At 37.8% G+C, this 19,203-nt stretch overlaps 1 protein-coding gene and 2 long non-coding RNA genes across 4 annotated transcripts; all 3 read right to left on the reverse strand.

Moving 5' to 3' along the window:
• Positions 1-690: 690 nt before the first annotated feature.
• On the reverse strand, positions 691-3,526 carry LOC130984958 (uncharacterized). 2 transcript variants are annotated; one of them, XR_009088838.1, is made up of 2 exons: positions 3,183-3,526; positions 691-886 (listed from the first exon to the last, which is right to left on the reverse strand). It is a non-coding gene; the product is annotated as an uncharacterized LOC130984958 (long non-coding RNA). The 2 variants fall into 2 exon arrangements; XR_009088837.1 differs by lacking the exon at positions 3,183-3,526 and adding an exon at positions 1,489-1,978.
• A 6,299-nt stretch (positions 3,527-9,825) lies between these two features.
• On the reverse strand, positions 9,826-11,119 carry LOC130984922 (uncharacterized). Its single transcript, XR_009088816.1, has 2 exons — positions 10,630-11,119; positions 9,826-10,027 (listed from the first exon to the last, which is right to left on the reverse strand). It is a non-coding gene; the product is annotated as an uncharacterized LOC130984922 (long non-coding RNA).
• Positions 11,120-15,416: 4,297 nt separating this feature from the next.
• Positions 15,417-17,396, reverse strand: LOC131026264 (sugar carrier protein C-like). The gene has a single exon (XM_057956068.1). The coding sequence runs from the start codon at positions 17,084-17,086 to the stop codon at positions 15,542-15,544; it is 1,545 nt and encodes a 514-aa protein (XP_057812051.1). The 5' UTR covers positions 17,087-17,396; the 3' UTR covers positions 15,417-15,541.
• Positions 17,397-19,203: the final 1,807 nt, after the last annotated feature.

The following is a 19,203-nucleotide window of genomic DNA, read 5'->3' on the forward strand; positions in this document are numbered from 1 at the left end:
TAAAAATTGATTAGAAATGTATAAATAAATAAAAATGAATGAGAATTGAGGAAAATTAGAATGAAGTGATTATACGATGCCACGTAGGATAGGATTTATTTTGCTATAATGTAAAAATTGATTAGAAATATATAAATAGATAAGAATGAATGAGAAATAAGGAAAATTAGAATGGAGTGATTATACGATGCCACGTAGTTTGGACAACAACGAAATTTGCCAAATATGAATTTTTGGCAATGTTTATGTATTTAGGTGCAATTTTCCCTATTTATAACATTTAGTTGAAGAATATCTTTTCTAAAAACTGAATTAACATTTGAATTGATTGCTTTTCGTGGATTGATTTATTGGTATACTTTATTTAAGTTTTAGTCACATTTGAAACAATCTCAATTAAGTGGGTATAAGAATTCCTATTTTGGATGCCATCATTTTATTAAGTTAAATTTTTCGAGTGAAAAAAGGTGGATTGTGAGGCATGATGAATTCTTGTTGGTAATTGAGTTTATATATGTCACAGCCCGCAACCCTTAATGACGATTTAGCCGGGATTATGACTTGGGATAAGAATTAATGAGTGGGAACGGATATGGACTATTACTTAACATTAAAGTATATGGAAATGTCACTCATAGATAAAATGTTAGGATCATATATGATCATTTGGATACTTATAAAACATACACATAAAGGAGAACTGATTAAGGTGGGTTACCCAATAACACGTGTCACAACTTCATAACATAGAGTTATTCTAATCAAAGTGGTTTGCAGCGGAAAAACGTGTGAGATATACATATGAAGATGTATACTCAAGGTTACATTTCTTGAAATGTCAAAAGAACACCCGCTCAACATCATTCCATTCCATCAGCTGCTCAACCTGCACATTTAGAAATACATGCAGGGCTGAGTATAAAAATACTCAGTGGGCACATATGCCTACTATGAAATATAACATGCTTCGTAAAGATTTAAATTGTCATGCCATCATAAACAGTACAGCAAGAGGTTTTTCGCTAAAAATGTCCAAGCTTACTAAATTCAGTTGTGATTCTTAAAGTTCGACTGCAGTCTAAGTTCTCTTGTAATCTATCATATCTGGAACTGTGTGCCGGAGAGGTGGCCACCTCTCACGGTCACTTGACCGGCCAACCCGCTAGATGACTCACGGTCACTGGTGTACACTAGCCCTGGCAGGATAGCTATCAACTGCTCAAGACCCGAATTCGATTGCATCATTGGCAAAGCCAAAGCAGATAGATATCATACTAAAATTGAAAAATTTTATGGCAAGACAATACTTGAAATAACTTTAACTCAAAAGATTTTGTCATGAAATAACTTGCTTGAACGTAACATTTAAACTCATTTGATATATATGAAACTGAAATTAACAGTTAGATCATCTCATGCATTCATTCGTATAAGAGGCCTACGACACGCAGGGGATCTCTATATACGTATAGTAAAAGTAATGCCCACCTGGATAGGCAAAGCCTGAAGATCATACACACAAAAACCTGTCTTGGGAAAGCAGCGCTAGTCCCCCTGGTCACAAAGCCTACAAGAAATTCTATTCTTAATAGGTCTCCTTGAATCTAATCTTAAGTCATGGTGTAGTGCTTAACATTCTATGATTCACTTAGTCGGTTTTCAAAATTTAATGAATAAATAATTGAAAACATTTCTCTTGAGTTAAGAACACCAACAATATTCTTACTCATCTTTCATTAATAATTGGAATTATAAATAAAACCAATTAAATCTTAAATACTCTTATTGCAAAAATATAATGCAAATTCATGTCATGCTTGGCATATAATAAGAAATTACTTAAAATATGCACATAATAATAATAATTTAATATTATTATGAAAACTAGTCTTTGAAATAAATTAATTAAACTAATTATAAAGTGTGAAATCTAATAAATTTATTGGCTCAATAAAATAATTCAGAGCCCGAACAATTAAATAAAACGCAGCCCAGTTTATAAAAAAAGATCAGTCCAGACTAATTAAAATCATTTAAACGAGCCCAACAAAAATAGCCCCAAAACTCAAGCCGAAACTGACTTAAGCCCATTCACTTTCCTTCTATATTTTCGGCCCAACAGAAAATAAAACCAATAAAATCGGCCCATACAAAAGCCCAATTTTAGTTTGTTTTAAAACTTTGGCCCAAAGTGGAGGCCCAAATTTAAGCCCATTTATCTCTCTCTCTCTACGTTTCTTATCCCTCTCTCTTCTCCCTCACAATTTCAGATCTCTTTCTCTCTCTTCAAAGAAACACACGCACACACACACAGCTCATCTCTCCCTCGCGCCTCTCTCGGTTCAGACCAAAAACTCTCTCAAAGCTCGGCCGCCGCAGTCTGCCTTCCGGCGAATTCAAGGCTGGAAGGCTGCCGCCTCCATCTTCCTCGATCTCCCTCATCAGAACACACACAAATACTCCGCCCCTTTCCAGCCGGAACCCACCGCCGCGGCTCTCTCTCTCTCCGGCGAAACAGCGGAGTCCGCCGCAGTCTGCCTTCCCTCTTCTCCTCCGGCGACTATAGCCTCCAAGCCGCCGCCTCATCTTACTCTCTTCGCCCGTCCTCGGCCGAACAGCTGCAGCAGAGTCGCTGCTATGCCCTAGTCCACTTTTCCCAAATCCACCGATTCCCGGCGACCGCTCCGCCACACGTGACGCCGCCGACCTCAGCCCGAAACCCCTAATTTCCATCGCCTCCTCTCTTTTACTTGCGCCGGACGGACAACAGCGATGAGCCGCCCCCGACCGCCGTATCACTCCCCTGCCTCGGCCGGGCAGTAGCAGCTTTCGTAGCCACCACCACCGCCATCCGTCGACCCTCTCCAGACCCGGCTCACACACCCAACAAACATATAACATTCTTCTTATTCTCTTCTATTTACTAATACAGTTTTTCTTAAAAGCATTTGTGTATATGTAAAACTTGTGAAAAGCTATTCCATAAATTCATGTATGTGTTTCTTTAACATGGGCTGCTGATTTAGTAAAATATACATATATATATATATATATACACGAATATATGAAAGATGAAAGATTGCTGATAGATTTGTGGAACTAAAATATATCATGCCTGTGTACAAGAAGTGAGTGACATTCTATTCAATTGCTTGATATACAAGATGAGTTAAAGGTGTAACCTTTAATAGAATCGGTTGGGTTTGTGCGGCTGGAAACTGGAATGGTTTGGCTGCTTAAGAAACTTGGGTCAGGCTGCGTTGTTGTCATCTGAACTTGGTTGAAGTTTGGTGTTTGATTTGCTACTGTAAAACTGGACCTCACTGAATCGATTTTTGCACTTGAGTCTTTTCTCTTTTTTTTTATTTTTATGAGAAGGAGTTCTGTTGAATGGTGAGGATGCTAAACTTAGAGGGTTGTGCTTGGATTAAGCAGAGGAGTAGAGAGCCTTAGGCATGGCTTTTGCAGGGAGTTGGTGGTGGGAGTGGGTAGTGATGTTAAGTGTTGAAAGAGAGGCTACTTTTAAGGCATGGTAGCATAGATAGGAAAAACTAGTTGTGGAAAAATGTCAAATTAATATGGCGCATTTGATTTGGCAGAAAAGTTGGGATTGTACAGCCTGACTTTTGGGCTGGAATTGGGCTGTAGAGTGGGCGGCTATGAGGCATAGGGTGGGCGGCTATGATTGGACAATTTAAATCCCTCAGGATAAAATTGTCGAAACTGTAATACTACTTCAGGGTTTGCTAATTAAAAGCTCGTGAAACTGCTTGAATGCTAAATTAAATAAATATGCAATGCATATAAATTTAATAACTAAATTTACAAATGCTTTTGTAAATCATTTTTGTTGGAATTAAAATAAATTCTTTTTCTCAATCCGGCGTGAATCATCTTAAATCTAAGTTTAAAATTTACTCTAAATTTAGCTAGGGAAAAGCGGGGCGTTACATACTACCCCCCTTAAAATAAATTTCGTCCCGAAATTTGCATACCTGGTATTCTAGCTTGTGATACTAGTCATTCGTTTCATTCATCTCTTTTGTAGCCTTTTCCATCCTGTGATGGTTCCATTACATAACGAGAACAACATTATTGCCTCGTAACACTTTAACCTTACAATCTAGTCACTAAACTGATTTCTCTTCATAACTTAAGCCTTGAGCTTGGACTATCTCATATTTCTTAATCACATACTTTCTTAACTGCGAGACTTAATACCTAGTGTATACATCCACAATCCTCCACTAACCATTAGTGCATTATTCCTGACTTTCGCGAATCCTTTCGTTTTTCTCATTCTCAAGGCGAGACACATTTTCTCACCAATATCCATTTTCATTTCATGCTTTTATAATCCTTTCCCGCAATTCACACTTAACTATTAATGCAACTACACATCTTGATATTGTCTCTGGATGCTGAACAATTACTAAACTGATTAAGGCAATCACCAATCAATACTTCATATTTAGTGGTGAAACATCTTCTCTTAATTTCCAATTGATGGTACCATCATAATTCTTCACTAATTCGAATCATCTCTGTTGTCTTACATTGAAATCTCTTTGCTCGAAAAAGCCCTTCAAATTCTTGTCAGCTATAAGGACCTCACACTTAACTCCGTAGAGATAGTGTCTCCAAATTTCCAACACGTGCACAACCACAACGAGTTCTAAGTCATAAGTCAAGTAATTCAACTTTGGGGCTAATGAGACATAGTGCTCAAGTTCTCTGAAGTTTAAAACAAATATTTGCTTCCTTTGAACATTCCTATTGATGGAGCTTTTGACACTTTAGCCGAAACAATCACCCTTCTAGTGTGAGGTTGTTGGCTCTGAGGCTGGGTTGGATCTTAAGTCTTATTCTAAAGTTTTTTTTTTTTTTTTTTTATTCTCGAATTTTCTGTTGTTTTCTTCATTCCATTTTCTTTCCTTCACCACATCTTGAGGTGGTGTATATCCAGATTGTGTCGGAATCTTCCTATTCTCCCTTGGTAGCAGTGATTTGATGGTGAGAGTCTTGCTCGTTGGTTGCTCCTACGTAATATTTCTTTGGCTTGGTAGGGGAATTGAATATCTCATGACGCCATTCGTTTGCGAACTCCTTTACGCGTTTCTCATAAGTGTCCACCACATTTGGAGCACGTCCTGACATTTTGTTGAAAACTCTATCATACTAGTTATCTGCCCTGGTTCTCCACTTGGGATTCCAGAAGTTGCTTTGTTTCTACCGACTGTCGGTCAAAAGATAAGTTGATGCTTAGTGTATCTTTCTAACTGTGAGAATATCACCTTCTAGTACTTCGAGAACTGACAGCAAACTAAGTCATTCTAGTTATTACTGTGCTTATCGTGGTAAAATGAGATCTTATTGTGATAATTACATAGTGCGAGTCTATACATTGGGATGACGCCATACTCAAGGTCAAAAATCCTAATTGACAATCGCCGAGATCTTAGTTATATGGGCTGGCCAGACCCAGCACAATGAATCACTCAGTCAAATGGGAGCATCGCCCCCAATCATGTCAACTTCTTATCTCTTATAAAGCTCTAAGTCAACTTCTAACATAAAGCACTTACTAATAAGTACTTCATCATAAGTTACTGATACCATGAACGTCCATTCTATGTTGTTCTAGCCAAGCTATCACGACTAACATCATAATCATAAGCAACATAAGTTCTTATGTGAAAAACTTAATCTCACCGCTATTGAAATAGCTCAAGTGAATCCTTGGTCTTAAGGCATTGCCTCTATGTTGTAACATCTCTATGTTAAACATTTCTATCTTACCAGTCTTTACTTAAATCGATCAAGCGGTGCTATCACGATTAACATTCTCAAAGCATTCTTGGATAATACTCAAATGGTTTGTAAGAGGACCCATCATTCTAATCGTATAGGCAGCTAGCCTAAAACGACAACATAAAGCTTTCTCATTCATTCATACATACATACTTCTGTTTCTTTTGAAACCTTAACATATATGGACATTTAATGTCCCTTTCATGAAAACTTTGCTTATGCCGGAAAGATTCAAGGAATCTAACTCGACCATACATACATACATACATTGATTCGTTATGGGCTCGGGTTGTCCCAAACACGAAATACATTCATTGAGTCGTTATGGGTTCGGGTAGTCCCAAACACGACAAAAAGCATTCACATAGCATCGTAAACATAAGGCGCACATTTTCTTGAAAAACTTTCATAACATCTGAAATACATATATGTATATTTTTGAAACTATTATCGTACCTTTATTGCGGCAGTGTGACGGCGAGCTGAGGGTTACTGACATTCTTAGAAGTCTAGAGATACTATTCTAGACTCGACATCAAAAACTTATGGTTATCAGAGACATGAAAGGAAACTTATGCTCTATCTAATATTCTATCTCCTTACTCAACTCTATATAAACTCTCCACGCATCTCAAATCCTTAAGTTCAAGGATAGGTTTCAAGAAAATCATGGTTCTAAGTCTCGATTTGTTTCTCATATAAGGCTCGTCTAATCTCATTCAAACACATAGACAACACAATCACCTAAGGCTCATAAGAAAAACACAATCAAACATTATCAAAACATGCTTTGTTTTTACACTGACTCAACTTCAAAATCTAACCTGTTCTGACTCCGACACCTCGTGGACTCGAGACTCATACCAAAAGAAAATTCTTCGAGTCTAGTTTCATATAAAAAAAAGTAGAGTCAAAAACTCCAAGTATTGTAGGAGATATGACTGTTTTACTACAGTCTACCATATTCGGCAGTTTTGAGCAATCGAAAACTTGGATTTTTGAAAAATAGTAAACGTTGTCAAACTGGGCTCAACTTTGGTGGATATATAGCTAACACAATAAGATTAATACCATAAAAATTTTTGAAATCTAGATCACACAGGAAGGTACTTAAATGAATGACTCTTTCTCCTGTTCTCTGAAATTCTCGGTAGTAATGTGCAGTTTAGGTTTTGTATTTTATAAAAATAGTAAACGAAGTACAAATGACTTGAAATTTTACCGGTATGCTTAAGACTCATGTAGGGATTTTCTATAAAATTTTCAAAGCTATTAGACATCGAAAAACCGTCGATAACAGTAGGTCAGTAGGCCTACGAAATTCACTAAAATCTCATCTCAAACTCTTAAATGCTCAACTTAACATCCCTTCAAAGAAAACCAATCAAAGCTTATTTTAAACACATATAGCACTTGAAAACATTCAAGCACATTATAATACTCATCATACTCAATCTTGACTCTCTTCTTACATCATAACCTCAAATCTCAAGTAAAACGTTTCAACGAACGCATCATTAAAATTCTCTTCTCATTTTCATGCTCAAAATTACTCAAATACTCAAACATGATCTCATTCATCATATAAATCATTATACACATATAGATTCCCTTTTATCATGTAAACTAAACTCTAATGAAACTTCATGTATCATCATAAAACTCTTAATAAAACATGACAAACTTTCACATAATGGTCATAAAGCAATTAGACCTCATTTTATCAATCATCGACTTCTCAAAATATGAAAACTCAAAAACTCATACAAACTAAACTAAGTCAAAAATTTTCCTAGCCAACAAAAGACTTACTCAAACATAATTATACACTAATATCATGCTCAAATACATATATCTTAAGCCAAAATTACTTAAATAACACATAGGCAAAAAGTCCTAATTTTTATTAAAGTAAACTCTTTGAAATTTAATAAACACACATGATACCTTAATCCATTCATAGATCTATCAATCTTAGCCAATTAATCTCACATATAACCCATCAATTTACAAATTAGAGCATAGATACACATATCCCTAATTTTATTAAACTAACTCATATCAAAATCATCAATTGACATCATATACTCAATTTACTCCATCAATCATCATCATATACATCTCATGGACTCATCTTCCTCATCTATTAATCATTTTAACCATTGACTCAAAAGTTCCCAATTTTGGGTAAACTAAACTCCATCGAACTTTCACATCTCAAGGCATATACTTCACATATAACATCATACAATCTAGATCTATAAAAATAAGAATCACTTACCCAAGATTAAACAAAGATCATAGTTTTCCTTTCTCACTCTTCAAACCAAACCCCACGGTCCTCTTGAAATCTTCAAGAATTGAAAGGTGTTTATGTTGATTTGGTGGAGGATTTGATTTTGATGTGAATTTGGAAGCTTTGGTGATTCATCTATGGTGATCTTTTGGAGCAAAATCGGAAGAGAGGGAGAGAAATTGAGAGTGGCCGAATGGTGAAGGAAATGAGGGAAATGAAGTGAATTTGTCTTGCTTAGGAAGGATGATTGGAGACCAAACACTATTCACCATTTAATACTTGTCCCCCTTAAACCTACACACTAATTCCTTCCCTTCATCTTCATACCACACGTCCACTTCAAGTAAGGCTAAGGAAATTAATCACAATGAGACACAATTATATGAAGCCATAGTTTGGGTAGTATACTACGTCGGTAGACTAACACTTCTTAGTCTTATCAATCAAGGGGATCTTATTATGACAACTCACGAGTTGCAAGGCTCAAACTCAACACAACATCAAAGCAAGGTGTTGTAGAAATTGTTCAAGAGAATCAAAAGAATGACCAGAGGGTATGAAATGATTAACTACTAGGTCGAATAAAATGACCTCGAGTATGAACCCATCTGGCTTTTCAACCGAAAGTTGAAACACATGGATTTTCAACCCAAAAGACGTCTACTGAGATTTGGATCATGTGGACTGGCCAGGTCCAACATCATCACCTCCCAGTCACACGAGAAACATCGTCCCGAACTTGGAGAGCCCTGAACATACTATACATAACAAAACATAAGCTCATCATGACAACTAAACTTATCTTAAGGTTCCCTATCCTATTGATCTCAAACCCCAAACCTCTCTTAAGACATATACACACAGACATACGTACACAGGCAAAACACACTATTCTTAAAATTTATCGTGTAGCAAAAGTTGATTCGAAGTTCCGTCGCACTTGAACATTCGAACGTAGAGACTATGGTTCAACCTTTGATGCAACGTTTACCTTGAATTCGTCGCGTATCGTCATTCTGTGCTTTTCCTTTACCTCGTACATATCTTTTCATTCCTCTTTGTAGTTCAAAAGAATCATTGTTTTCTTGAGGGAGCTGAAATGCTCTAAGTTCTCTTTCATTCTTCTACATCATCACCTTAAGAATCTAGATTGTAGAGATATCCTACTAACCTAGTAGTCTATGTTCTTTTTGAAATTGTGATCATGCAACTTATAGCAATCTATGTTCTCTGGAAAAACATATGTCAATTTTTCTATTATTCGTCTGATCATAACATCATAGATTGCGAAAATATGCCATGAAAGGCAAAACATTCAACATTTCATCATAGTATGCTCTTTACATAAACATATTCATAAAATATCTTAGAACAATAACATCTTTAACACGTGAACTACAGTTACCTTCTTTCCTTGATTGAGCACGATGCAATGGAGTGTTGAGCGGTGCCGTATAAACCCATGTAAGTCAAAAGAATCAAACTAGACTCGACTCTTTTAGAATAAGGTTTCTAGGGCCAGAGCGAACGAACCGCTCTGATACCACTCTGTCACAGCCCGCAACCCTTAATGACGATTTAGCCGGGATTATGACTTGGGATAAGAATTAATGAGTGGGAACGGATATGGACTATTACTTAACATTAAAGTATATGGAAATGTCACTCATAGATAAAATGTTAGGATCATATATGATCATTTGGATACTTATAAAACATACACATAAAGGAGAACTGATTAAGGTGGGTTACCCAATAACACGTGTCACAACTTCATAACATAGAGTTATTCTAATCAAAGTGGTTTGCAGCGGAAAAACGTGTGAGATATACATATGAAGATGTATACTCAAGGTTACATTTCTTGAAATGTCAAAAGAACACCCGCTCAACATCATTCCATTCCATCAGCTGCTCAACCTGCACATTTAGAAATACATGCAGGGCTGAGTATAAAAATACTCAGTGGGCACATATGCCTACTATGAAATATAACATGCTTCGTAAAGATTTAAATTGTCATGCCATCATAAACAGTACAGCAAGAGGTTTTTCGCTAAAAATGTCCAAGCTTACTAAATTCAGTTGTGATTCTTAAAGTTCGACTGCAGTCTAAGTTCTCTTGTAATCTATCATATCTGGAACTGTGTGCCGGAGAGGTGGCCACCTCTCACGGTCACTTGACCGGCCAACCCGCTAGATGACTCACGGTCACTGGTGTACACTAGCCCTGGCAGGATAGCTATCAACTGCTCAAGACCCGAATTCGATTGCATCATTGGCAAAGCCAAAGCAGATAGATATCATACTAAAATTGAAAAATTTTATGGCAAGACAATACTTGAAATAACTTTAACTCAAAAGATTTTGTCATGAAATAACTTGCTTGAACGTAACATTTAAACTCATTTGATATATATGAAACTGAAATTAACAGTTAGATCATCTCATGCATTCATTCGTATAAGAGGCCTACGACACGCAGGGGATCTCTATATACGTATAGTAAAAGTAATGCCCACCTGGATAGGCAAAGCCTGAAGATCATACACATAAAAACCTGTCTTGGGAAAGCAGCGCTAGTCCCCCTGGTCACAAAGCCTACAAGAAATTCTATTCTTAATAGGTCTCCTTGAATCTAATCTTAAGTCATGGTGTAGTGCTTAACATTCTATGATTCACTTAGTCGGTTTTCAAAATTTAATGAATAAATAATTGAAAACATTTCTCTTGAGTTAAGAACACCAACAATATTCTTACTCATCTTTCATTAATAATTGGAATTATAAATAAAACCAATTAAATCTTAAATACTCTTATTGCAAAAATATAATGCAAATTCATGTCATGCTTGGCATATAATAAGAAATTACTTAAAATATGCACATAATAATAATAATTTAATATTATTATGAAAACTAGTCTTTGAAATAAATTAATTAAACTAATTATAAAGTGTGAAATCTAATAAATTTATTGGCTCAATAAAATAATTCAGAGCCCGAACAATTAAATAAAACGCAGCCCAGTTTATAAAAAAAGATCAGTCCAGACTAATTAAAATCATTTAAACGAGCCCAACAAAAATAGCCCCAAAACTCAAGCCGAAACTGACTTAAGCCCATTCACTTTCCTTCTATATTTTCGGCCCAACAGAAAATAAAACCAATAAAATCGGCCCATACAAAAGCCCAATTTTAGTTTGTTTTAAAACTTTGGCCCAAAGTGGAGGCCCAAATTTAAGCCCATTTATCTCTCTCTCTCTACGTTTCTTATCCCTCTCTCTTCTCCCTCACAATTTCAGATCTCTTTCTCTCTCTTCAAAGAAACACACGCACACACACACAGCTCATCTCTCCCTCGCGCCTCTCTCGGTTCAGACCAAAAACTCTCTCAAAGCTCGGCCGCCGCAGTCTGCCTTCCGGCGAATTCAAGGCTGGAAGGCTGCCGCCTCCATCTTCCTCGATCTCCCTCATCAGAACACACACAAATACTCCGCCCCTTTCCAGCCGGAACCCACCGCCGCGGCTCTCTCTCTCTCCGGCGAAACAGCGGAGTCCGCCGCAGTCTGCCTTCCCTCTTCTCCTCCGGCGACTATAGCCTCCAAGCCGCCGCCTCATCTTACTCTCTTCGCCCGTCCTCGGCCGAACAGCTGCAGCAGAGTCGCTGCTATGCCCTAGTCCACTTTTCCCAAATCCACCGATTCCCGGCGACCGCTCCGCCACACGTGACGCCGCCGACCTCAGCCCGAAACCCCTAATTTCCATCGCCTCCTCTCTTTTACTTGCGCCGGACGGACAACAGCGATGAGCCGCCCCCGACCGCCGTATCACTCCCCTGCCTCGGCCGGGCAGTAGCAGCTTTCGTAGCCACCACCACCGCCATCCGTCGACCCTCTCCAGACCCGGCTCACACACCCAACAAACATATAACATTCTTCTTATTCTCTTCTATTTACTAATACAGTTTTTCTTAAAAGCATTTGTGTATATGTAAAACTTGTGAAAAGCTATTCCATAAATTCATGTATGTGTTTCTTTAACATGGGCTGCTGATTTAGTAAAATATACATATATATATATATATATATATATACACGAATATATGAAAGATGAAAGATTGCTGATAGATTTGTGGAACTAAAATATATCATGCCTGTGTATAAGAAGTGAGTGACATTCTATTCAATTGCTTGATATACAAGATGAGTTAAAGGTGTAACCTTTAATAGAATCGGTTGGGTTTGTGCGGCTGGAAACTGGAATGGTTTGGCTGCTTAAGAAACTTGGGTTAGGCTGCGTTGTTGTCATCTGAACTTGGTTGAAGTTTGGTGTTTGATTTGCTACTGTAAAACTGGACCTCACTGAATCGATTTTTGCACTTGAGTCTTTTCTCTTTTTTTTTTTTTTTTATGAGAAGGAGTTCTGTTGAATGGTGAGGATGCTAAACTCAGAGGGTTGTGCTTGGATTAAGCAGAGGAGTAGAGAGCCTTAGGCATGGCTTTTGCAGGGAGTTGGTGGTGGGAGTGGGTAGTGATGTTAAGTGTTGAAAGAGAGGCTACTTTTAAGGCATGGTAGCATAGATAGGAAAAACTAGTTGTGGAAAAATGTCAAATTAATATGGCGCATTTGATTTGGCAGAAAAGTTGGGATTGTACAGCCTGACTTTTGGGCTGGAATTGGGCTGTAGAGTGGGCGGCTATGAGGCATAGGGTGGGCGGCTATGATTGGACAATTTAAATCCCTCAGGATAAAATTGTCGAAACTGTAATACTACTTCAGGGTTTGCTAATTAAAAGCTCGTGAAACTGCTTGAATGCTAAATTAAATAAATATGCAATGCATATAAATTTAATAACTAAATTTACAAATGCTTTTGTAAATCATTTTTGTTGGAATTAAAATAAATTCTTTTTCTCAATCCGGCGTGAATCATCTTAAATCTAAGTTTAAAATTTACTCTAAATTTAGCTAGGGAAAAGCGGGGCGTTACAATATATATAAGAAAAGTTGGTATGAGGTTGGGAGGGATTTCAGGCGTTTGAAAACAGACAAATGTATATGTAGGATTTATGTAGGATTTATAATTAAATGGATATATTGGATTTATCTAATAGTTTTATACAATTATTTAATAGTACATATACTTTATCTAATAGTTTTATACGATTATTTAACAGTATAGAATTTATCTATAAATTTATATGATTATTTAATAGTTTTTAAATGTAAAAATTGATTAGAAATGTATAAATAAATAAAAATAAATGAGAATTGAGAAAAATTAGAATGAAGTGATTATACGATGCCACGTATGATAGGATTTATTTTGCTATAATGTAAAAATTGATTAAAAATATATAAATAGATAAGAATGAATGAGAAATAAGGAAAATTAGAATGAAGTGATTATACGATGCCACGTAGGATAAGATTTATTTTACTATTATATATGTAGGATAGGATTCCGACTTATACAATCTTATAATCAATCTCTTTTATTTTTTTATATTTAAACGTTAATTTCAATTTTATAAATTATCAAACACCTACGTTATCTAGCCTCTCGTTTTACTAATAAGAGGAAGATATAAATATTTTTTTAGTATAACATAAAATAACTAATCCTCATTTATTTAGAGTTTAAAATCCTACTAATAAGAGGAAGATATAAATATTTTTTAGTATAACATAAAATAACTAATCCTCATTTATTTAGAGTTTAAAATCAAGAGGAGTTCTAATATAAGTCATTGTGTGCATTAAATATATGATGAAGAATATTTAGATAAGAAAATTAATTAAAAATTTAGAAAAAAATAAGAATGAATGAGAATTGAGGAAAATTAGAAAGAAGTGATTATACAATGCCACGTTGGATAGAATTTATTTTGCTTTTATATATAAATTTCATCCCATGTAATTGTGACCCGATGGTTCTGTCATGATTTAACTAGTCTTGTATGTGATGATCTTTTTTTAATATTTTTTTTGTAAGAACAGAGTTTTATTAAGCAATGTTGGTGCCTAGCTAGATTCGTCACCCATAAAGGAATATCGAAAATTTAGAGTTTAGACATGTTACTATTAGAATTAGAATGCGAAACAGAAATAGATAATTGAATTGAGATTACAAAGTGGGGTGATATTAATTTACTTAAATGGCACAAATTTGAATTAAGATTTAGGGAAAATTGCACCTAAATACACAAAGTTTGTCGAAAATCCATATTTGACGCGAACTTAAAAAGTTACATTTTAATACATGAATTTAATAAGTTGTTCAATTTTGACGAAATTTTCATCTCCGGTGAACGGCATTTATGATGTGGCATTTACGTGTCTTACGACTTATCCACGTGAAATAGAAACGACACCGTTTTGGCTGGCGTGTAACAACTGAATTAAAATAGGGTTTAATTTAAACAAAACGACGTCGTATGTCATCCCCCTTCTAAAACTCTGCCCGACTCCCTCTCTCTCTCACCTATCACAAGCCGATGCTGCCTCCTCCGCCTTCAAACGGCGAAGAATCCGCCCAACAAACCACCCGTGTCTCACCTAGCCACCACGACGACGCTCGCATCGCCTCCTCTCTCTCTATCATCGCCTAAACCCTAGATCCCCAATCTCAGAACCCATAAGGTGACCACCCCGGCCACGACCGGAAAAGACAAGGGTGTCGCTAACAGCGGCGAGCCACTGCCATCACCAACCCCCAATTCTCCCCCTCCCTTTCAGTCTCTGGCGAACTCGCCTCCACGTCGTCTCCAGTCGATGAAAGGCACCACCTTGACCGCTCCCTCACAACCCCGCCGCCACCTGGCTCCGAAGTCTGGCGGCCGCAGCAGCTAGCTGGGCTAACCACCGCCGTTTAGACTCATTAGGGATGGAGGTAGGGTTCAGAATTTCTATTTGGGGGAGGATGATTTTGAATTAGGTTGGGATTAAATACAATCACCTATGAAACAACGTAGTTTTGCACATGAAAAAACGACGCCGTTCTTTCTTTAGTCCGGCGAACGGAATGGCATGTGCCGGGTACACACGTAGGATCCACGTCGGATATTAAATTGGGGAAGATAAAAATTTCGTCAAAATTGAACAACTTATTAAATTCATGTATTAAAATGTAACTTTCTAAGTTCACGTCAAATATGGATTTTCGGCAAACTTTGTGTATTTAGGTGTAATTTTTCCTAAGATTTATTAATTATAATTAGAATTTAATCAAAGCATTTGAATGTACTGTATGCGAAATAAGTAAAATAAGAAGGAATCGAGCAAGAGAAACATAAATAAAATGTTCTACTATTATAATTGATGGAAAGACGATGAAACATAAACCAAAAAACTAAAGAAATGGTCCTATATAGAAAGATAGCTAGTGATGATAACTGCTCAAAGAAAGATAGGTAGACGTAGATGTATCAAATCAAGGCATGTCATGGTCTTTGCGGTGGTGTTGGTGGACGAATCTCTTCCAGTAGGGATGACAGTTCCAAACAGAAGCAATTTCTTCGATGGGAATCCCTTTAGTCTCTGGGAAGAAAAAGTAGATAAAAAGAGTCATGGCCAAGACGAAGAAGGAGAAGAATATGAAGAGACCAAATTTCATGACGCAGAGCATTTTGAGGAAGCATTGGGCGATGACGAAGGTGAAAATCATATTGACGGACACATTGACACTCTGGCCGGCCGATCTAATCTCGAGCGGCAGAATCTCGCCGGGAACCAGCCAGCCGAGCGGGCCCCAGGACCAGGCGAATGCTGCGACGTAGACGCATATGGCGGCGACGACTATGCCGGCGTACCAGGTGGGCAGCTCGCCAGGATTCCCATTGACTCCGAATTTGAGGGCAATGCAGACGGTGACGATGATCTGACACACCAGCATCTGAAGTCCGCCTTCGAGAAACAGAGTCCTCCTGCCGACTCTGTCGACGCTGAAGATGGAGACGAAGGTGGCGCAGAAGTTGACGCCGCCGGATATGAGGGCGGAGGCGAGGGAGGCGTTGCTGCCGAAGCCGATAGTCTTGAAGAGGACGGGGGCGTAGAACATGATGACGTTCATGCCGGTGAACTGCTGGAAGAAGGGGATGAGCACCACCATCACCAGCTGCGGGCGGTACCTGCGCTGCAGCAGATTGGACCAGGGCTTCTCCACCTTCTGGGCGGCCTCGCTCGCCGCCACGATGTCGTTGAACTCCTCCTCCACGCAGCACACGCCGCGGACCTTCCTCAGCTGCTCGAGGCCCTCGGCGGACCTGCCGCGCTCGATGAGGGAGTTGGGCGTGTCGGAGAGGCAGAGGGAGCCCGCCACGAAGATGAGGCCGGGGACACCGGCCAAGCCCAGGCTCACGCGCCACCCTTCCCCGCTGCTCATATGCGCGGTGAGGTAGTTGATCAAGTTGGCGGCGAGGATCCCCATGGTGATGAAGAGCTGGAAGAGCATGTTGAGCATGCCGCGGTGCTTGGCGGGAGCCATCTCGCAGAGGTACACCGGAGCTGACTGATTGGCGAAGCCGATGCCAATGCCCAGGAGGATCCTGCCCACGATCAGCATTGCCACGTTCGCTGCCAAGCCGTTGATGGCTGCTCCGCCGCAGAATACCGCCCCTCCCAACACCATCGACACCTTTCTCCCGTACTTTCTCGTGATGAAAGAGGCCAATATCGACGCCACCAGCGCCGCCAGATACAGCGACGACGTGAACAGGGTCAGTAGGGCGTCGTCGAACTTGCAGTATTGGTTTGTGCCGCCGCCGTTCAGCTCCTCCCGCCGGTAAACTCGTGGGAAGAACTTGTTCAGAAATGGAGCCATCGACGTTACTCCGCCCGAGATTCCGATGTCGTAACCGAATATCAGTCCGCCGCTCGCCGCCACCAAGCATGTCACCACCACTCGCCAAGTCAGTTTTCCCGGATAATCCTTCCCTCTGCCTCCGCCGCCGCTCACACTCATAACCCCTACCGCCATCTTTACTTTTCTCGTTTCTATTCTCAATAATCAAAATCTGCCTAGATATATATCGATTCATTCATTCACTCGATCAATACTCCCATATTTATAGAACGATAAAATTATATCTCCACAAGTTAGTTAATTTGGATCGGATATGTATCTACTAATCTATTTGAGTTCGTTTAGATAACAAATTAATTCCCATATAGCTTATCCAAAATCCATAATAAATCTATCTGCTCAAGTATATATAATAATTGAACATTCAAAATACTATCTAATATAACTAAAATCTTATTTCTTTATCTCTTAATTGATGAGTTTAGTTAGATATCAAATCCCATGAAATAACTTACGTTACCCACATATCTTCTTTGACCAAGTTTATAGTATATCCAAAATCTATCTGCTCAAGTATAATAATAGGACATATATACAAACATACCAGCTACAGTGTGCTGCGTGTTTATCTCTTTTTTTGTTGCTACAAAATACTATCCAATATAACTAAAATCTTATTTCTTTATCTCTTAAATTGATTTGAGTTTAGTTAGATATCAAATCACATGAAATAACTTACGTTAACTCACATATCTTCTTTGGATAAGAGTGTTACCATTCTTTCAAAGGTAATGTGACAGCTTTCAACGTAAGTTTTTTTTTTTTTTTAATTGAACAGTTCTATTATTTGCGGTTAACCGATTAATTAATTCGGTTAACCGCTAACAATTAGTGAAATTAGCTCTATTCGATTCGATTCCAGATAATCGAAAAATCGGTTCGATCGATTAACCCATAATCGAACCGAGCCCTACTTGTAACTCTCATGTAATCTTTTATTAAGAAATGTCGTCATGATTTAAAGATATTAACACGATAGAATACTTGTCCCTAAGGAGACACCAAGCGGTGCGAACTCCTGTCTATGAACAGTGAAGTCCAGGGATCAAACCCCACCGCTCCCCATCCCCCAAAGTAAAAAAAAAAAAAAAAAAAAAAAAAACACTATAGAATACTTAATGAATATCATGATCGTTTTGGTAATTTGTACAATATGTTGACCGTAAGTATAATTAACCCTTCAAAAGTTTGATAAATAATACATCCTCCGCCCACCAATTCTTGATCTATTTTATTATTTTGGTCCGTCCATCAACTTGATCCATTTTATTTTAAAAAAAAATTGACACAATAAAATAGGACTCTCATTTCACTCACAATATACTCCACCAGTTTCTTACAACCCATGCCATTATAAATGGGTTAGGAAATAGTGGACAGAGAGAATAGTACATTCAATCCACAAAAATATGTGTAATTTGTCATTTTGATACGTTCCACATAAACATTTACTTTTCATTTTTGTACACTACTCCATCACAAACCTCTTATTTTTTACCTCTACGTTACAATATTATCTCAAAAAAACCACCCATGAGCCATCACTCCACTCACAATAAAGTGAAATCATTTTCCACTCACGACACATTCATCTAATATTTTTTAGAACTCGTGCCATCAGAAATGTCGCATGTTTTAGTGGGACAGAATGAAGTATTTATGAACCTTTATTTTATTTTTTGGTCTGTTAAGTGTATACTCATTTCATTTTATGGTAAGTATACTTTATACAACTCACTCACAACAAAAGTGAGACTATTATTCTACTCATATACTCCCTCCGTCCCATAATAAGTGGCCACATTCTTTTCGGCACGGAGATTAAGAAATTGAGTGTTATATGTTTTAATAGAGTGTGGCCTACAATTGTTGACCAAATTAGTGAGTAATTGTTGACTTAATTAAAGTAATTTTGGCATTTTTAGAAAGTGGCCTACAATTGTTGACCAAATTACTGAGTAATTGTTGACTTAATTAAAGTAAACTTTTGCCATTTTTAGAAAACAGCCACTTATAGTGGGACAGACAAAAAAGGAAATGTGGCCACTTATTATGGGACGGAGGGAGTAGTACTAAACAAATTTTTTAACGCTCGTGTCATTCTTAAATAAATGTGTCATTCTCAAATAAGTATGCATTTGATGGATTAAGAGAATACAAATTTTCTAAGTCTAGATAGAAGTGTACCCAGTGAGAGTCCCACAATTTTGTAATTATTTATTCTTATAAAA

This window comes from Salvia miltiorrhiza, chromosome 1, assembly GCF_028751815.1.
Source record: "Salvia miltiorrhiza cultivar Shanhuang (shh) chromosome 1, IMPLAD_Smil_shh, whole genome shotgun sequence".
Lineage (NCBI taxonomy): Eukaryota > Viridiplantae > Streptophyta > Magnoliopsida > Lamiales > Lamiaceae > Salvia > Salvia miltiorrhiza.

Coding starts and splice junctions, on each gene's coding strand:
- LOC131026264 (XM_057956068.1), bottom strand. CDS start 17,086: ATGGCGGTAGGGGTTATGAGTGTGAGCGGCGGCGGAGGCAGAGGGAAG.